This window comes from Anser anser, assembly GCF_964211835.1.
Source record: "Anser anser genome assembly, chromosome: 2".
NCBI lineage: Eukaryota > Metazoa > Chordata > Aves > Anseriformes > Anatidae > Anser > Anser anser.
The window spans coordinates 132,481,816-132,497,075 of NC_139721.1; the positions used below are offsets into that span (position 1 = coordinate 132,481,816).

The 15,260-nt window shown below is 33.8% G+C and overlaps 1 protein-coding gene across 41 annotated transcripts in view; it reads left to right on the forward strand.

The window, feature by feature from the left end:
• Positions 1 to 15,260, forward strand: part of DGKB (diacylglycerol kinase beta) — a 394,011-nt gene that overhangs the window by 113,577 nt on the left and 265,174 nt on the right. For 33 of the 41 annotated variants that reach the window (XR_014579916.1, XR_014579917.1, XR_014579918.1 and 30 more), the window contains 4 exons: positions 5,622 to 5,775; positions 8,330 to 8,365; positions 9,919 to 10,059; positions 13,945 to 13,994. Coding sequence is in view for 36 of the 41 variants with exons in the window: in XM_083824538.1 (XP_083680664.1) it covers positions 5,622 to 5,775; positions 8,330 to 8,365; positions 9,919 to 10,059; positions 13,945 to 13,994 (381 nt within the window). In the remaining 5 variants the exon portion in view is untranslated. The other 8 variants (XM_083824548.1, XM_083824550.1, XM_083824549.1 and 5 more) reach the window with 5 other exon arrangements.

A 15,260-nucleotide genomic window follows, 5' to 3' on the forward strand; every position in this document is an offset into this window, starting at 1 on the left:
TTCTTTTTTTTTTTTTTTACTCCATGAATTCTCATATCTTTTATTAAAGTTTGGTACTCTCTAGTGAAAGAGATAGGAGTTTGAACTTCCCCAGGCAATGAAGGGAATTCAGCCACGGTATCCCACTCTTTAGGGGTATCTACCAGAATTTTTTGCCCTCAAAGGTTGGAATATTGCCACTTTTCCTGTCCTTTCAAGATGAAATAGTGATCTTCACTGCACTTGGTGCACCATCCCTTTTCTTAGATTTTTTTGTGAACATGCATAGCAAGACCCGACAACACAGATTAATTTATTTGTCTTAAATGTGAGGTAATGGGTGAGTTTTTTCAATCCAGTGAAGATTGAAACATTTTTGTTCACATTCAGAAACAGGTTTGTGGAAGTTATAGGTAAAAACCTAAAGGGTTTATCAAGTATTAGTGCTTTATGGGTTAATAGCACTTGAGTTAGGCCTTCAAGACCTTATTATGAATAAGGACATCAATATAATACCAAAATCCAACTTTAGACATTTTACTTCCTTTTCTGAACTGACCCATCTTGTTCTCATTAGACTGTAATTAGCTGCTTGGTTTTATAGTTACAAAAATGAATGAGTATGCACAGTGCTGTGAAGTAGAAGTCATACCTCATCACAGTATGTTAATGAATGGGCTCAGTTAATAAAGGTGTGAAAGGCACCTTTGGATGCCTTTCTCTGTAAATTTGTCATGATACATAGTCAGATGCAGTGAGGCGAATCCAGATAATTTCTTTCGGCAGTCAGTCAATCATTTAGAACTCATTATAAATTTTGCTTTGCTTCTTATTTTTTCAGTGTATAGTACAAATCCATTTGTGGGGGAAGCTTACAGAAAAACAATACCTATGGATCAAATTCTGGGAAATGATGAACATAAAAGTTGCTTCTAAGTATAGTAATATTATTTTAATATTACTATATTAAAGTTAATAGTTAATAAGCATTGATATTTTAATAATTAAGGATTTCTGATATTATTAGAATGTTATATAGTAATAATATTTTTATGTGGAAATTAGTGTTTAGGTTAGTTGAACCTTGATAGTGCTTTTGAATGTATAATTTTCTGGACTTATATCAAAAAGTTTCAGAACTAAATGAAGTTTCATTACCCAAACATTGTAAGACATTGTAGTTTTTTAAAAGATTATAAAGATCTATAAAACTTTATTTTGTGAAGTGTTTTTTTTTATTGTTCTTTTTTTTTATATATATAATTTTAAGATATAAGAAATAGAGTTCCAGTATATTTCTCAAATGAGTTATTTAAGATATAGAATAGGATTCCAGTTATATATAAATAATATAAAAACACCTACTTTTCTGTGGCCTATTGACAATGTAGTTGGCACCCTTTTTTTATTTGAATCAAAACTAAAACAGCACTTTTTTTTTTTTTTCTCAGAAGACGTAGACCAAAATGATTAGAAAGTTCTTTCATGTTCCTCTAATTATTGGCTGCTTTGACCATGTCCTTATATATGTCCTCAATTAAACCATGTTACATTGAAAATTTTCTTGATATCTGTAAATTTGTGACCATAATCTCCCAAACACCTGATAGTCTCCTATGAAATGGTATGAATTAATTCATGTGTCAGGTTAATCATAGTCAATTTGGTATATCCTAGCATACTCTCATCCTCTCATTTGGGAAACATCATGGAAAATGCTTTTCAAAATGCAAAATCCTTCTTTCACAGGTTCATTTAAATTCAGCTGGAGCTTCTGGAAGCCAAGCAACTGTTGAGAATTAAGCAATTAGCATGCATACTTAAGAAAACAACATCCACAATTATAGCTTATATATTGTTCTGATTGTATTGGTAGGAACTGCTTATTTAATGCTTATGAATTCATTAACTGCAATAAATTATTTTCAAGTTATCCTAAAATATATTGAACTTTTCATCTGAGAAATTCTGGTATGACGTTGAGATTTAAAAGGAAGATGTTTGCATAGCTGAGTGAGCATGATGCAAGTCAGTGTGGAAAATTGATGTCATTTTGCCTTTTTTTTTTTAATCTTTTTTTTATTTTTACTTTTCACTTCCCAAAGCATTTTGTGGTTCCTTTGAAAAGTGTCTGAGTTAGTGGGGGAGGGTGGATAGAGGTTATGCTAGTAATTAGAGAAAGGCTATTTGCTTACTGAAGCATCTTCATGTTTTGAACCATTAAAATTCTAAGAGGAGAAAAGAAAACTGCCATATGATTGCAGAATAGAATAACGTTCATAATATTGTGTGTTGTTTCCTTCTTCTGTGAAAATTAGGCTGAGATTCAGCAAACATTTCCCATCGTTAAGTGTTCTATTCTAAATGAACCACACTCAATACTAAAAATGGTACCATGGTGCTCTAACACCTGTAACATGAGTCTTCTACAGTGGTCCTCGTGGGATTTCTTTTGAGGATTTTTTCAATTTTTCTGCTGCTGTATAAAGTGTTATGTTTATTACAATGAGAGAGAGATAATAGAGAAAGCCATGAAAATAATTTAAAGTGAGCCTTCCTTGGAAAATGTCCCCTTTCTCATTTGTGAACTAGATGAATAATCAAAACTACTGCTAGATCTGCTACAGTCCAGCACAGTTCTGCTCTTTACTGTAGACAGAAAAACAAATCTCCAAAAATCACTGCAGTCCATTAGAGCTCAGTTCCTATTAGGATAATCTGCACTAAGCATATTAGATCCTCTTGAAAATGTTACTCAGCTATTGAGTATTAGAATCAAGGATTTTGTGTTTTTTATATAGACAAGAACCTAATCACATGGATCTGTTCATAGTCTTTCTTCATGCAGGACTGTTGCGGAGTATTTATTTGATACAGCATGTGTATTTTTATCTCCATTTTGGACATTTCTCATGTGTATTCAAGTCATTTACTAGCTCCTAGACAACTTTCAGCTTCATTTGAAAACTTTTCAGTATCCGAACACTGATTTGTTGTATGAATGTTGCTACTTCATTGGGGGTTCACCGTTCACAGAGCATGTGAGAGCAAAGGATAAAGCACTTCCAGCTGAAGAAATCTAAGTGTAAAAGAGTGTTAAAGAACAAACACGTTATTTCCTCCTTTGCTAGGCACTCTAATCAGTGGCAGTCAGGGTGTCAGATATATTAAGTGGGCATGGCAACCATGTCATGGTATCTGTTGTCTTTCATTGCCAGAAATTATGTTAGGAATACTTGCTTTGGAGGGTGCTGGGATAAATGATGATCTGACCATCTTTAGAAAATAATGAGAACTTTGAACATCTTTGAGAAAGTCTTCAGGAAGAAAGAAACACATAATTTTAATTATTATTATTATTTTTTTTAACCCAAATCCGTAACCAAACACAGTTCTGAGCATATGAATAGAAAAATGTGGAGTTATGGATTTAGTTATTGCTATCAGGTCGGTGAACCAGTATTACTGAGGCAGCAGTTCAAAAATCTAAGACAGCTATAAACGCAAGGAATATTTTTAGCAGACATATGCACAAGGAAAATAATAATAATTAAAAAGCCTTATGTAACTTAGATATTTTATATATCCATACATAAACCTTAACTTAAATTGGATTGTAATTTGGTTTTATGTTTCTCTTTTTCACTTGTTTATTCCTCTTTATATGAAATGTAATGAAATAGCTAACAAACACATCATTGATGAAAAACATAAAAAAACAATCTCAGGTTGTTAAAGTCAGTTGATTTAGTGATTAATGTATTTGTTATGCTTGCAGATTAAAAAATACATTTATATGGTGTAAACTCATGACCAGTTTACTTGGATGCCAATACAAATTCTTTTGCTATTGTGGTTTCATTGATTATATACTCTGAAGAGAATATTGGTTATTTTATTATTGAGAATAAAAAAGAAAGTTTATAGCATGACTGAAAGAGTGTATGATTTGCCAATTAAGAAGACAATGACTGAAACTCTATGATGATGAGAGAAAGGTAGTTACTGTATATCCAAGTTGATTATTTCCATTTTATACCCAGCTTAAGCCTTGTGGAGGTAATTTTTTTCAGTCCCTGCTATTTTTGTGTTCAATCTGTAGGAGTTCTATTGGTGTCACTCACTTTATTTGTCACAGGTGTTCTGTCTTAGCTCAGCATAGATGCTCACCAAATTTGCATTCCTAATAATAATGACTTGCACAAGATAGTCAAATTTTTCAATCTGTGTTGTTAGACCCTAGTAAGGGGAGTGATATATGTTTAAAACATTAGCCAGGGGCAGTTAGGTATTGGCCTTAATGAGAATACCTTATTTAATTTGGACATAAAATTTTTGCATCTCATAAAAAAAAAAGAAAAAGAAAGAGAAAAAAAAAGGCAGGTGGGGATGGGGAGAGAGAGAAAAATCACTGCTCCACAGTGTTGAAATAATTCTTACAATGACTTTAATTTATACTGTGACTCAGATTCTGAAGTCACTTAAGGCACTGAGGATTTAGTTTCCCTTTTCTTTTCCCTTGTATGACTTCAAGTCTTGCTAGTCTTTTCCCTCCTAATGCTGCATTCACTGGGCTGAACTAAAAGAGTTGAATTATTTTTCTCATGGATGAATGTAGAGTCTTCCCCAAGCACGGGGAGTTTTCTCCAAGTTGATGTTGTGGTGTAATGTGGTTTTCTCTGTTAACTATTAGAGAAGTTACTGTCCTGCTCGAGCTAGAAAGGCAGCAACACTATATAGTTTACAGATTAACGAGTGATAAGCTGTTCTATTAAAATCACGTATGTAACTGAATAGCATCATTGATAAGTGTGCAGTTGTGTCAGTTATTTCAGAGATAAAAGTGAAATTGTCTTAAGATCTCTTGACACATTTCACATCTTTATTTTTAGTGGTTCTATATTAGCAGGGTAAAATGGGATCATAATGAATCTAAAATTCATTTTAATATTTAAAACAGGGAACACTGTCTTACTAGAGAGAAATCATCAATGAAGGTTCATTAATCAGCTCCTACCTTGATGCCAAAAGTAAAAATAAATTAAACTAAAATACAAATGCTTCAAACTGACAACCCCCCCCCCCCCCCCAAAGTTGTACAGTCTAAGCACTCTCATTTGAATGTTAGAACCTATTTAGATTATCAGTTCCTCTTTGACAAATAGCAGAAAGTGTAGTTGCCACTGAGAAAAGACAGGTAGCCTTCAATTGCCTGAATTTGGCATCTAAAAATCCCCTGCTTATTGTCTGTCTAATTACGGTAAAAAGATGAGTCTTAGCAGATACATCCCCATAGCTCCCTACGTGCCTTTGTTTGCAGTTTTGTGTGTGCTGTTAAGCCATGTTGTGATTAAGAAACAGGTCAGCATGGAACTTAGTTTTGGGGTCCTTATAGAAGTGCTCTGAGTTTACTCTGGATTATTTTACACCATACTCTGGGCTATTGAATCAATACTGTGAGTTTTCAAAGTAATCATTCAAAAATTAGTCACTTTCATGAATAAGTATGCCAGGCTATACCGTCAGGAATCAGTATTTTCAAGGATAGTCTAAAGTTTTTACTAACAGAGTATTATATGATGTATTAATATGAAAGTTGTTGAAAAAATGATCAATTCAAATTACATTTTTTCCTCCTCTAGACAATTGATTTAGAGGGATTCAAACTGTTCATGAAGACTTTTCTGGAGGCAGAGCTACCTGATGATTTCATTGAGCATCTTTTTACATCATTTAGCAACAAAATCTCTCACTGCAGCCCCTTAATAAAAAACAAACCCCAGCTCCTTTCTGGAGGTAAGTAACAAAATGTAAGAATTGCAAGTTCTGTGCTGCTGCTCTTCACCTTCTAATAGTCATAAATATGTAGAATTCTAAACTATTTGTACTTCTTTGTTCTGATATTTATGAAATTGCAGAAACTAAGTCATAAATAAGGAATATTGTGAAGAGAAATGGACATGAAATGGTTTAATCTTTTTAATTCGCATTGATGATGCAGCTGAGACACCAAGTGGACAGTCTGTCACATTAATGCTAAGCAGATTACTATGGTTACACGGTATTGCTGACTACTTTGCTGTATACTTAGAAACCTTCACAGCCTCATGCAGGATGCTTCTGCTGGTGCTCCACAGTTGCTTTACCCAGTTACTGCTGCTTCTCTTAACTGTTTGTTTTTTGCTGCTGTTAGTAATCTTACATACTTACCAGCTAATAGTATTTTAAATGTCCTATAACTGTTAGCAGTATTTGTTTTACCCAATGTAAGACTGACATTTTCACACTAAATAACATGGTTATTGAAGGTTATTATTCAATATTGGATATTGAAGTCTTTGATTTAACACTCTATGAATTTGGGAACTCTATCAAAACCCATAGCTAAAAGCAGAAACTAGGCTAACTTAAAACTAAATTTCGTCTTCTGAACAGCTGGGCTAATCAAGCATTTAGAACATTTTAACAACTGGTTTCATAGGTTTTTAGTTGCCTGAATTCTTCATATGAAGATTAGGTGTCTTCAAATTCATAAATCTATCTGGTATGTGAACATTTTTTATTTAGTGTCTCTCAGTCTACTCATGTCTGTTTATACATTGTATTTTCAGTTAAGGTGTCTGAAGTTCACCCAGAAGTTGTGAATTTGGTACAAGTGCTACTAGCTAAAATGTTATGTGCTGCAGGTATCAAGCTCTAGATTTCCATTGTTGCCTCAGTGTACATTATTAACTATAGGCTTTCGGGTATTGCCAATTGAATCTGGCCGTGTTTATCACTTTATTGTATTATATTATGTGCTTTATTTTATTTTATTTTATTTTATTTTATTTTATTTTATATTTTATTTTATTTTATTTTATTTTTTTCTGCTAGCAAAACTTGCTTACCACATTGAGCGTATGTATGGTTCTTCTTTTCATTTGAATTGAATACCTGAGGTATCTTTATACTTTCTAGTCAGAACTGCTGTGGATGTGTCTCCTTACAAAAATACCTGCTGTGAAGACCTTATATTTTCAACTTTCTGTGCTTTTATTATTTTGTTATCTGGACTGGTTCCACATGCAGAGCAGTAGTCTTGGTAGGCTATTGTGTAATCAGTTATTTGGAGGATTCAAAATCTCTTGCTAATTGCAGCTCTAATAATAACATAGGTTTGGGCAAGTCGCTTACACCAATGGTTCAGTCCTTTGACCATTAAGATACTTTGTCACAGAATCTCTAAGGACATTTCTAAATGTATTTGTTATTGTACTGCAGGAGCTATCTCATGGGTCTGACATTATCAGCATTGCATTTTTTCTGCTACGCAGATTCTGCTGCCTATAATGTCTCAGCCACACAATTTCCACTCATTATTTTTAATCTTTCATTGAAGTTTTCATTGTTCTCATCAATGAGAATCATCAGCTATAAACATACTGTACCAGCTGCCAATTTAACACTTTTCCTGGTAACTCCAATAGCAGCTGACATTTACTGGTGCATATTTATTATGCTGTGTTTTTACACATGTTGTCTTGAGCACTGTTATTGCAAAAAGTTTTCTTTTATTATGCTGGTTTTGTGTTTTTGTGGCTTTAACACTTTATATATAGAAATGATAACAGCTGTTTATAGGTCATTGTCAGATTTATTGCTACATTCTGCCGGGTAGAAGCCATGCTCAGCATTCTTTGCTTTTGTTATCATTCTCTCTGATACGTTTTGATTCTAATGTGTGGCTTAAAAAACAACAACAACAAAGTGAATTCTGTTGTTATTGTTAAAACTGTATGCTAAGTTTCTTACTGTAGTAACTCCTAACCTTTTTCTTCTTCACTCTTTCTATTTTGTAGTTCATGTTCAGTTTAGTAGTTTTACGTATGCATTTAGTGTAATACCTGAAGGACTGTTTGATAAATTGTTATATGCAAAGCATGTTTGCAGAGACAGTTCAGTTCATCTCATGCAAGAATTATTATTATTTGTGCATGAAAACATGGTGTTCATATTGCAGTTCAATTGCCTGAGTTTTAAACTAGATGTTACATCTTTATAATTTGTAGCGTTTAAAAGGAAATAAAATAAACGTCTGTATATTATCAATTGCAAATAAAAAAATATAGAAACCCTAATTTTAGGGTATCTAGTAATCTTGAAACGTTACCAGTGGTGAAAAAACTGACTATACTGGGAAAGAAATTTGTCAGAAACATTTGACATTTTCCTGGAAAATTGGAACGTATACAAGAGCTAGAGAAGATCACAAGGAAGAAGCAGGGTTCATAAATCTATCTGGTATGTGAACATTTTTTATTTAGTGTCTCTCAGTCTACTCATATCTGTTTATACATTGTATTTTCAGTTAAGGTGTCTGAAGAACGATGGAAACAGATGCCAGGTAGGCAGCAGCACTGTAAATCAGTATTGCTTCCACCCCTCTCTCCCATCTCTGATTATGAAGTAATACTTTGACATGTACCTGGCAGCTGATGATAAGCTAAAAGTTGCCTTAAAATTTGTATGCCATTTTCATTTGGATTTCATTGAAATGCAAGACATTTTTTTTTTTTTCAAGATGAGTGGGTCCTAGCTTTATAATAACTTTTATCCTGTGCATAGGATTTAAATAAGACTAGAACATGAACTATCTGTGTAAACTGTGTAGTTAAAGCTAGCATCTTAATCGATTAATGTTTTATACTGTCTTCATTTTAAGTGCACTTACTAATATACAAGCTCCTCTAGTAGAACGCTGCCATATTAAATCTGTTTATTTATTTAAATATTTATTTTCAGTCTTTGTTATCTGCCTGCAGCCATGGATGTGAACTTGAAGATATTTTTTCTACGTGCCAATTTGCTCTTATTTAATGAAATATATTTCTATGTATTTAATGAAAAATATCTTAGCATACATACCTCAGTAGTCCTTTCAAAATGTCTAGATTGTAAACTTTTTCCAGATGAAAATAGAAAATTAATTCCATTTCCATCATCTACAGCAATTAATTTGTCCAAGACAAATGTGGCTTGAGAGAAATTATGTATGCAGGCTATGTACAGGTTGTATACATAACACTGTTCTGAATTAATGATGAAAAATATTTAAGGAACAGTTGATCCCTTTGTAAAGATTTGTCTTTAGCATCACTGAGTCTGTGGAAAATTTAACAGACTTGTAAAGAAAATGTCATTTTTTCTTTTTTTATGTAGTCCTGCTTTTTCTCTATTTTTCTGTATATATTATTAGTTCTGCAGATTCTAGTAATATCCTCAGGACCAATCATGTTAATGCTCTCTTTAAACAAAAGTATCAACAATGTTGAAACTTGTATTCCAAGTGGTAAACTGGAACTGTTCTTGATCAAATTTGAATGATTATTATGTTATTTAAATTCTGTGTTTGTTTTCATAATAGTCTGTGATCAAGTCTTCTACATTGTAAATTTAAGTTTCTCTGGCACACAAATAACTCTTTTTGGGTGGAAGATTACACATTTGTCTCTAAAACATCTTCAACTGGTGTATCTGGTGACAATCTGTAAATTAGATGAAACTTCTACAAATGCAAGGAACTGGATGCAGAGTTGGGCAGGGATTGTTTTAATACGTAAAATAACATATAACACAGTAGAATAAAAATATTCACTAAATGTAGTCAAATGACATCAGATCAACACAAATGTAAAAACAGTGATGCCATTCCCATAGGTGATTTATTTTTATAATAGTTAGCTTTGTGTAGTATTTTAAAAAATAAACCTCACTTTCATTTTTATTCTGCCTTTGCTAGATAAACTATGAATGTGAATTGTTTAAACTTCACATTTTGATTTAAATTAAGAAATCATCTGAGGTTCAAATAAAATAAGGTTGCATGTACATACGAGTTCTGCTTTGTACTCTGTTTATATCATATATGAAAAGTAACAGTCTGTATTTAATTTCCAGGTCTGAGACTTAACAAAGGTACCTCTACATCCCGGCCTCCTACTCCTGCCAACTTAAATTTACCAGATGTGATCCAGCTGAAGGATATTGTTTGTTATTTGTCACTGCTAGAAAGAGGAAGACCTGAAGACAAGCTAGAATGTATGTTCCCTCTCCCTCTCCCTCTCCCTCTCTTTCTCTTTCTCTTTTATATATTTATTTATTTTCTGGTAAAGAAAAAAAGTGATCAAAATTCTGATTTTAAATTTTCTGAGTTTAACAGTTAGTTTTGAATAGCTTCCTTATAAAAATAGAGTTCTAGGGGACCATTATTGCAGAAATGAGCTTCTGTTCTTTCTAAAAGTATTAATTTGAGATTCTAACCAAATTCTATCTATCACCCATGAAGATAAAACAATCTACAGTTAAAATAATCCTTTCAAATATTTCTTTCTATGCTATTGTCTGTTGACTCTAGCATCAGAGCTGTCAAAAACAAATGAAATACACTAAGGATGCTTAGAGGGCTATAGAAGTCACGAATAATGTGTAGAAAATGAGCTCATTCAGACAAAGAATAGTTGCTTATATGTGCCATGGGATCCATAATTAGTGAATACGTATAAGAAAGTAAAATATGATCTAAGTCTGCACCACTGTTGGGAATGAATGCTTGATTCTGAAAGTTAGAAATAACTTGATTTCTTAACTAGGGACCTGATTCATTAATGCAAAACACCTCCACCTGTTCAAAACCACCTGTTCAAAAAATAAGAGTTTGATCTGCAAATCAGAGAAAAGAACAAAAAACAACCATGTGTTTCTGCATTATAGAATTTTAGAAGTCAGTTTTCTGGATAGATAAATAATTAATCAATCCAATCACATTAGTCCTTCCTGAGACCAAATATACTTTGATATACAAGACTGTCTGTTAAAACTGTGGGATCAGGCTCTGATACTGTAGAGAAACAAACTATTAAGTATGATAGAAAATGTAAACAGTAGGCTCTGTCTACTGGAATGAGAAATTCATTACAGGGTTATATAACCACGTTTTTAAAGTATCATGATATTCCGTTACCTGTAGTTAGCTCACAAGGACAACTTAGTACTGTGAGATCACTGACACCTTTGACTCAGCAAAAATTGCAAGGAGTCAGTCCTGAACTTGATAATAGAAGTTTGGTATCATACCGCTAGAATATTTGAATATATGTGTCAGTGTGCATTTAAAACACAAATTACAAGATTCTAGGGCTGAATTCAATTGACAGTAGTAACTGTTTCATGGTAGCAAGCTATGCAAGCTCTATCAGAGCTCTAAAGAGCTCTGTGCACACAGTATAACATGAAATGGAGAGCAGTTGCCTCCCCTGGTGCCAGGAACTGGTACAATGAGAAGAGAGAGAGAGAACTGAGAGTCTAGGGCAGGGGATGTTCCATGGATTTCCCCCAGCAGGAACTGCACAGGCAAAAGACTGTGAATGGTCTGCATGATTTAGGAGCTAGAGTCTGGTTTAATAAATGTATTGTATTTACAGATTAAATATATTCAAGATTGTATGGATTTACTTACATGCTACTAAGAATATGGTTATTACATAAGTTGATTTTCTACTTTGTCATCCAGAGTTGAAACATACCAAGTATTATAACTTCTTAGTGCATAAATTTTGGATTATAGTGCATTAGTATGCAGAATTCCCTATTGATTTTTTTTGCTGAATGTTCCGTATAAATTAATGGTATAATTTAACACTTTATCTTAAACAATTTTATAGTACTAGGCCCCGTGGCTGCAAGGTAAAATATAAATCAGTATGCTAACATTAAGATTAATGCTAATCTAAAATCATGAATTTTTCTATTGACAAAAAATGGAAAGCCTCTGAGTCTTAGCTGAGTGTTTGGAAACTAGGGCAAGCAGAACATAGAAGTGGTTCTTTCAAATAAAATCTGATACAAACTAGATGACTTTTTAAAAATAAAATGCACCAAAAGAAAATGGTGTTTAAAAAGAAAACAGTGTTTAGACTTTGAATGTATATCATCTATAGATTTTCATAGATTTACCAGTATTTCAGCAGATATTTGCAGTGTATTCCTAGAGGTTTTCAGTACTATGAATCTCACCTGTTTTACACACTCAACATATCTGTTCTTAAACTATGTGTAGCTTAAATATATCCCAAACCTCCGTAACAGAGAAATATTGGAAGAATTCAAGTTCTTTTTTTAAGGTCATATTGCAAACAGATCAAGGTGCATCTATATTGTTAAGGACCTCCATGATCTATGTCTCAACCTTCAAACTTGATTCATAGAAAGATTTGGAAGAGTGTTGCCAGCAGGTCAAGGGAGGTGATCCTGCCGCTCTACTCAGCACTGGTGAGGCTACACCTGGTGTATTGTGTCCAGTTCTGGGCCCCCCAGTACAAGAGGGACATGGAGCTACTGGAGCAACTCCAGAGGAGGGCTACAAAGATGATGAGAGGACTGGAGCACCTGTCATATGAGGACAGGCTGAGACAACTGGGCCTGTTTAACCTGGAAAAGAGAAGACTGAGGGGAGACCTCATCAGTATGTGTAAATATCTGAGGGGGAGGGTGTCAAGAGGGTGGAGCCAGTCTCTTTTCAGTTGTGCCCAGAGACAGGATGAGAGGCAACGGGCACAAACTGAAGCACAGGAAGTTCCGGCTGAATATGAGGGGGCACTTCTTTACTGTGAGGGTGACAGAGCACTGGCACAGGCTGCCCAGAGAGGTTGTGGAGTCGCCTTCTCTGGAGATATTCAAAACTCACCTGGATGGCATCCTGCACAATGTGCTCTAGGTGATCCTGCTCAGCAGGGGGTTTGGACCAGGTGATCTTCAGAGGTCCCTGCCAACCTCAACCGTTCTGTGATTCTGTGAGTGGATCCATTGTAGTGGTATTGGTCACAGTTGAACAGGCCATATGTTATGTTTTCTGAGACATCTAATAAGATGGTTTGTAAAGTAGGTTGCTTGGGTTTTGCTATGAGTTGAGGCATTAAAGTGCCCTGAAACACCTCTTTAAGGTGTTTTCAGCTCTCTTCTTGCTTCTTAGAAAATAGATCTCCTAGGGGGAAAAAGAAATGAGCACTTTTGAAGGACTTTCGAAGGGAATGGGGAATTCAGAGCTGACAAAGTGTGTCCCAGACAGTAGGGACAGAGTGAGGTATGCCTAGGCTTCTGGCCTTCATCTTAAGGCTTTTAAAAATATTTCTACCAAAGGTTCTAATTTCTTTGCTTTGCAATTTGATGCTGTATATGATCAACTGAATAAACTGCTTTGAAATGTTTTGATATTAGTGGATATACCCACTCTTGTGGCTGGAATCAAGTAACGATAGAAACTTGAAGGTATATATTCTTTCTGGATGTCACAAAAATGCAGCTATTCTTGTCTGGATAGCTCTCCAGCATATTGGAAAGATGTTTTCAAGTTGATAGAGCAGGTAGGATTCATACTGACAGTCTGTGAGGAGTGTTTATTGTTGGATTTGACTGAATAGATGCTTCAAATAATATTCTGTTTCATTTAGCATATGTCAAAAAGCATTTCTAAAGCAATATTCAGTAGCGATGACTGCAACCAAGAGAATGGAATAGCATTGTAACTTAAGCATGTTTATCAACATAATTGTGTGTTTTCTTGTGTTCGGTGACATGAGAGAGAAGGGCCCTTTGGTGGTACTCCCCAGAAATACAGATCATCTCTGGGAGGAACCAGAATCACATTCACAGATCAGATTAACAGCTGGAGGGATTATGTAGACAAGATACAAATGTACTCTCCTGCTAATATGTCTTATTGGAGGCACTGTGGCAGGGCAGTCACTGAGTGAACCTCATATAGTACAAAATGTTTGGTGGATCTACAGTTACTATGTTCACTAAGGAAAATGTTAATGCTTGTCCTGTGAAACTCAGTTTGTCCTTTTTTTTTTTTTTAAATGAAATAATATTGTTATTATATTTTCTAATCGAGTTTCCTTCTCTTTTCTTTTTATTTCCTTTTAGTTATGTTTCGATTATATGATACAGATGGAAATGGATACCTGGATAATTCGGTAATTTTGTTTATTTATTTTGATGTGTTATAAGACTATGCCATAATGGTATACCTATAGAAGACTACATGAATCCTGAATTAATAGAAGCACTATAAATTATAGTGAATAGAAAGCTGCCCATTTTGAAACCAACTTTTGAGTTAGTTTTTCCATAAAGCTGCTGTTTCTACACTGTATAATTTTGAAAATGCTGACACTGTTATTGTGTAGTCCTACTGTATATTTTTCTGATTTTTAGTCATATTAAAGGTCATATTGTAGTCATATTGTAGGGGACACATTAATATGGTTCCTAAAACTATATGGGATGGTATGTATGTGTGTTTCATATGTATGTTTCTGGTAGATCTATATGAAAGTAACATTTGCAAAGATTTCATTAAAAAGGGAAAGTGTGTCACACAGTGGGTATAAGTAGAGAGATGCCAGAACTTCCATGTTATTTTGAACTAAGGAATAATAATAAAGTTTAAATATTGAGAAGTAGCCCAAACAAATGTTTTAAGGAAAATCAGAGGTATAGTAATCAGAAAGAGTTTTATAAAATGAAACTTTTTTTTTTTTTCTTTCAGAGTATAAAGGTCAACTAATGGAAATAAATATTGTGTTGTATTGGCAGCTTTTATTTATTTTTCATCTCTGTCTCCACAAAGTAAGACAGCAGAGAGGAGACTGATTTAAAAAAAAAATAAATAAATAAAATAAAGGTGATTTCCACAAGGGATTAAGGGAATAGGGAAGCTAAGATACCTAGAGGTATAATGTAAACACTGTATTATATTTTTAGATAATAGAAAATATCAGGCAATACAGAATGTTAATAACTAGTGAATAATAACTACAATATGAGAATATACATTCTAGATAAGTATGTTTACAAACCACATTATATATATGAGTATGGAAAAGTCCTAGTGATACATGAATAAGGGAAATTACAACGCTCTAAGGTTAAAGAAAGAAATTCCAAGCCTGAGTTTTGGGTGGCCTGACTATCTGCCTTGTGTACAATGTTCAGCACTTCTGAAAATCAGGTCATAAATATAATAGTGTGTATACTGTATATCACCTTGCACTCCTTTTGAGATTAAAAGTGAAAAGAATCATGTGTCTACATAGTTTTAATTTAATTTAGCCTGAAGACTGACCTACAGTTGATTCTTATAGTTACATGAGGATGTGTTCCAAGGTTGTGTAACATTTCCTGTTTTTTCTTAACAGCTGAAGAAAATATGACATTTCTTATAGACATCTCTGGTTAAA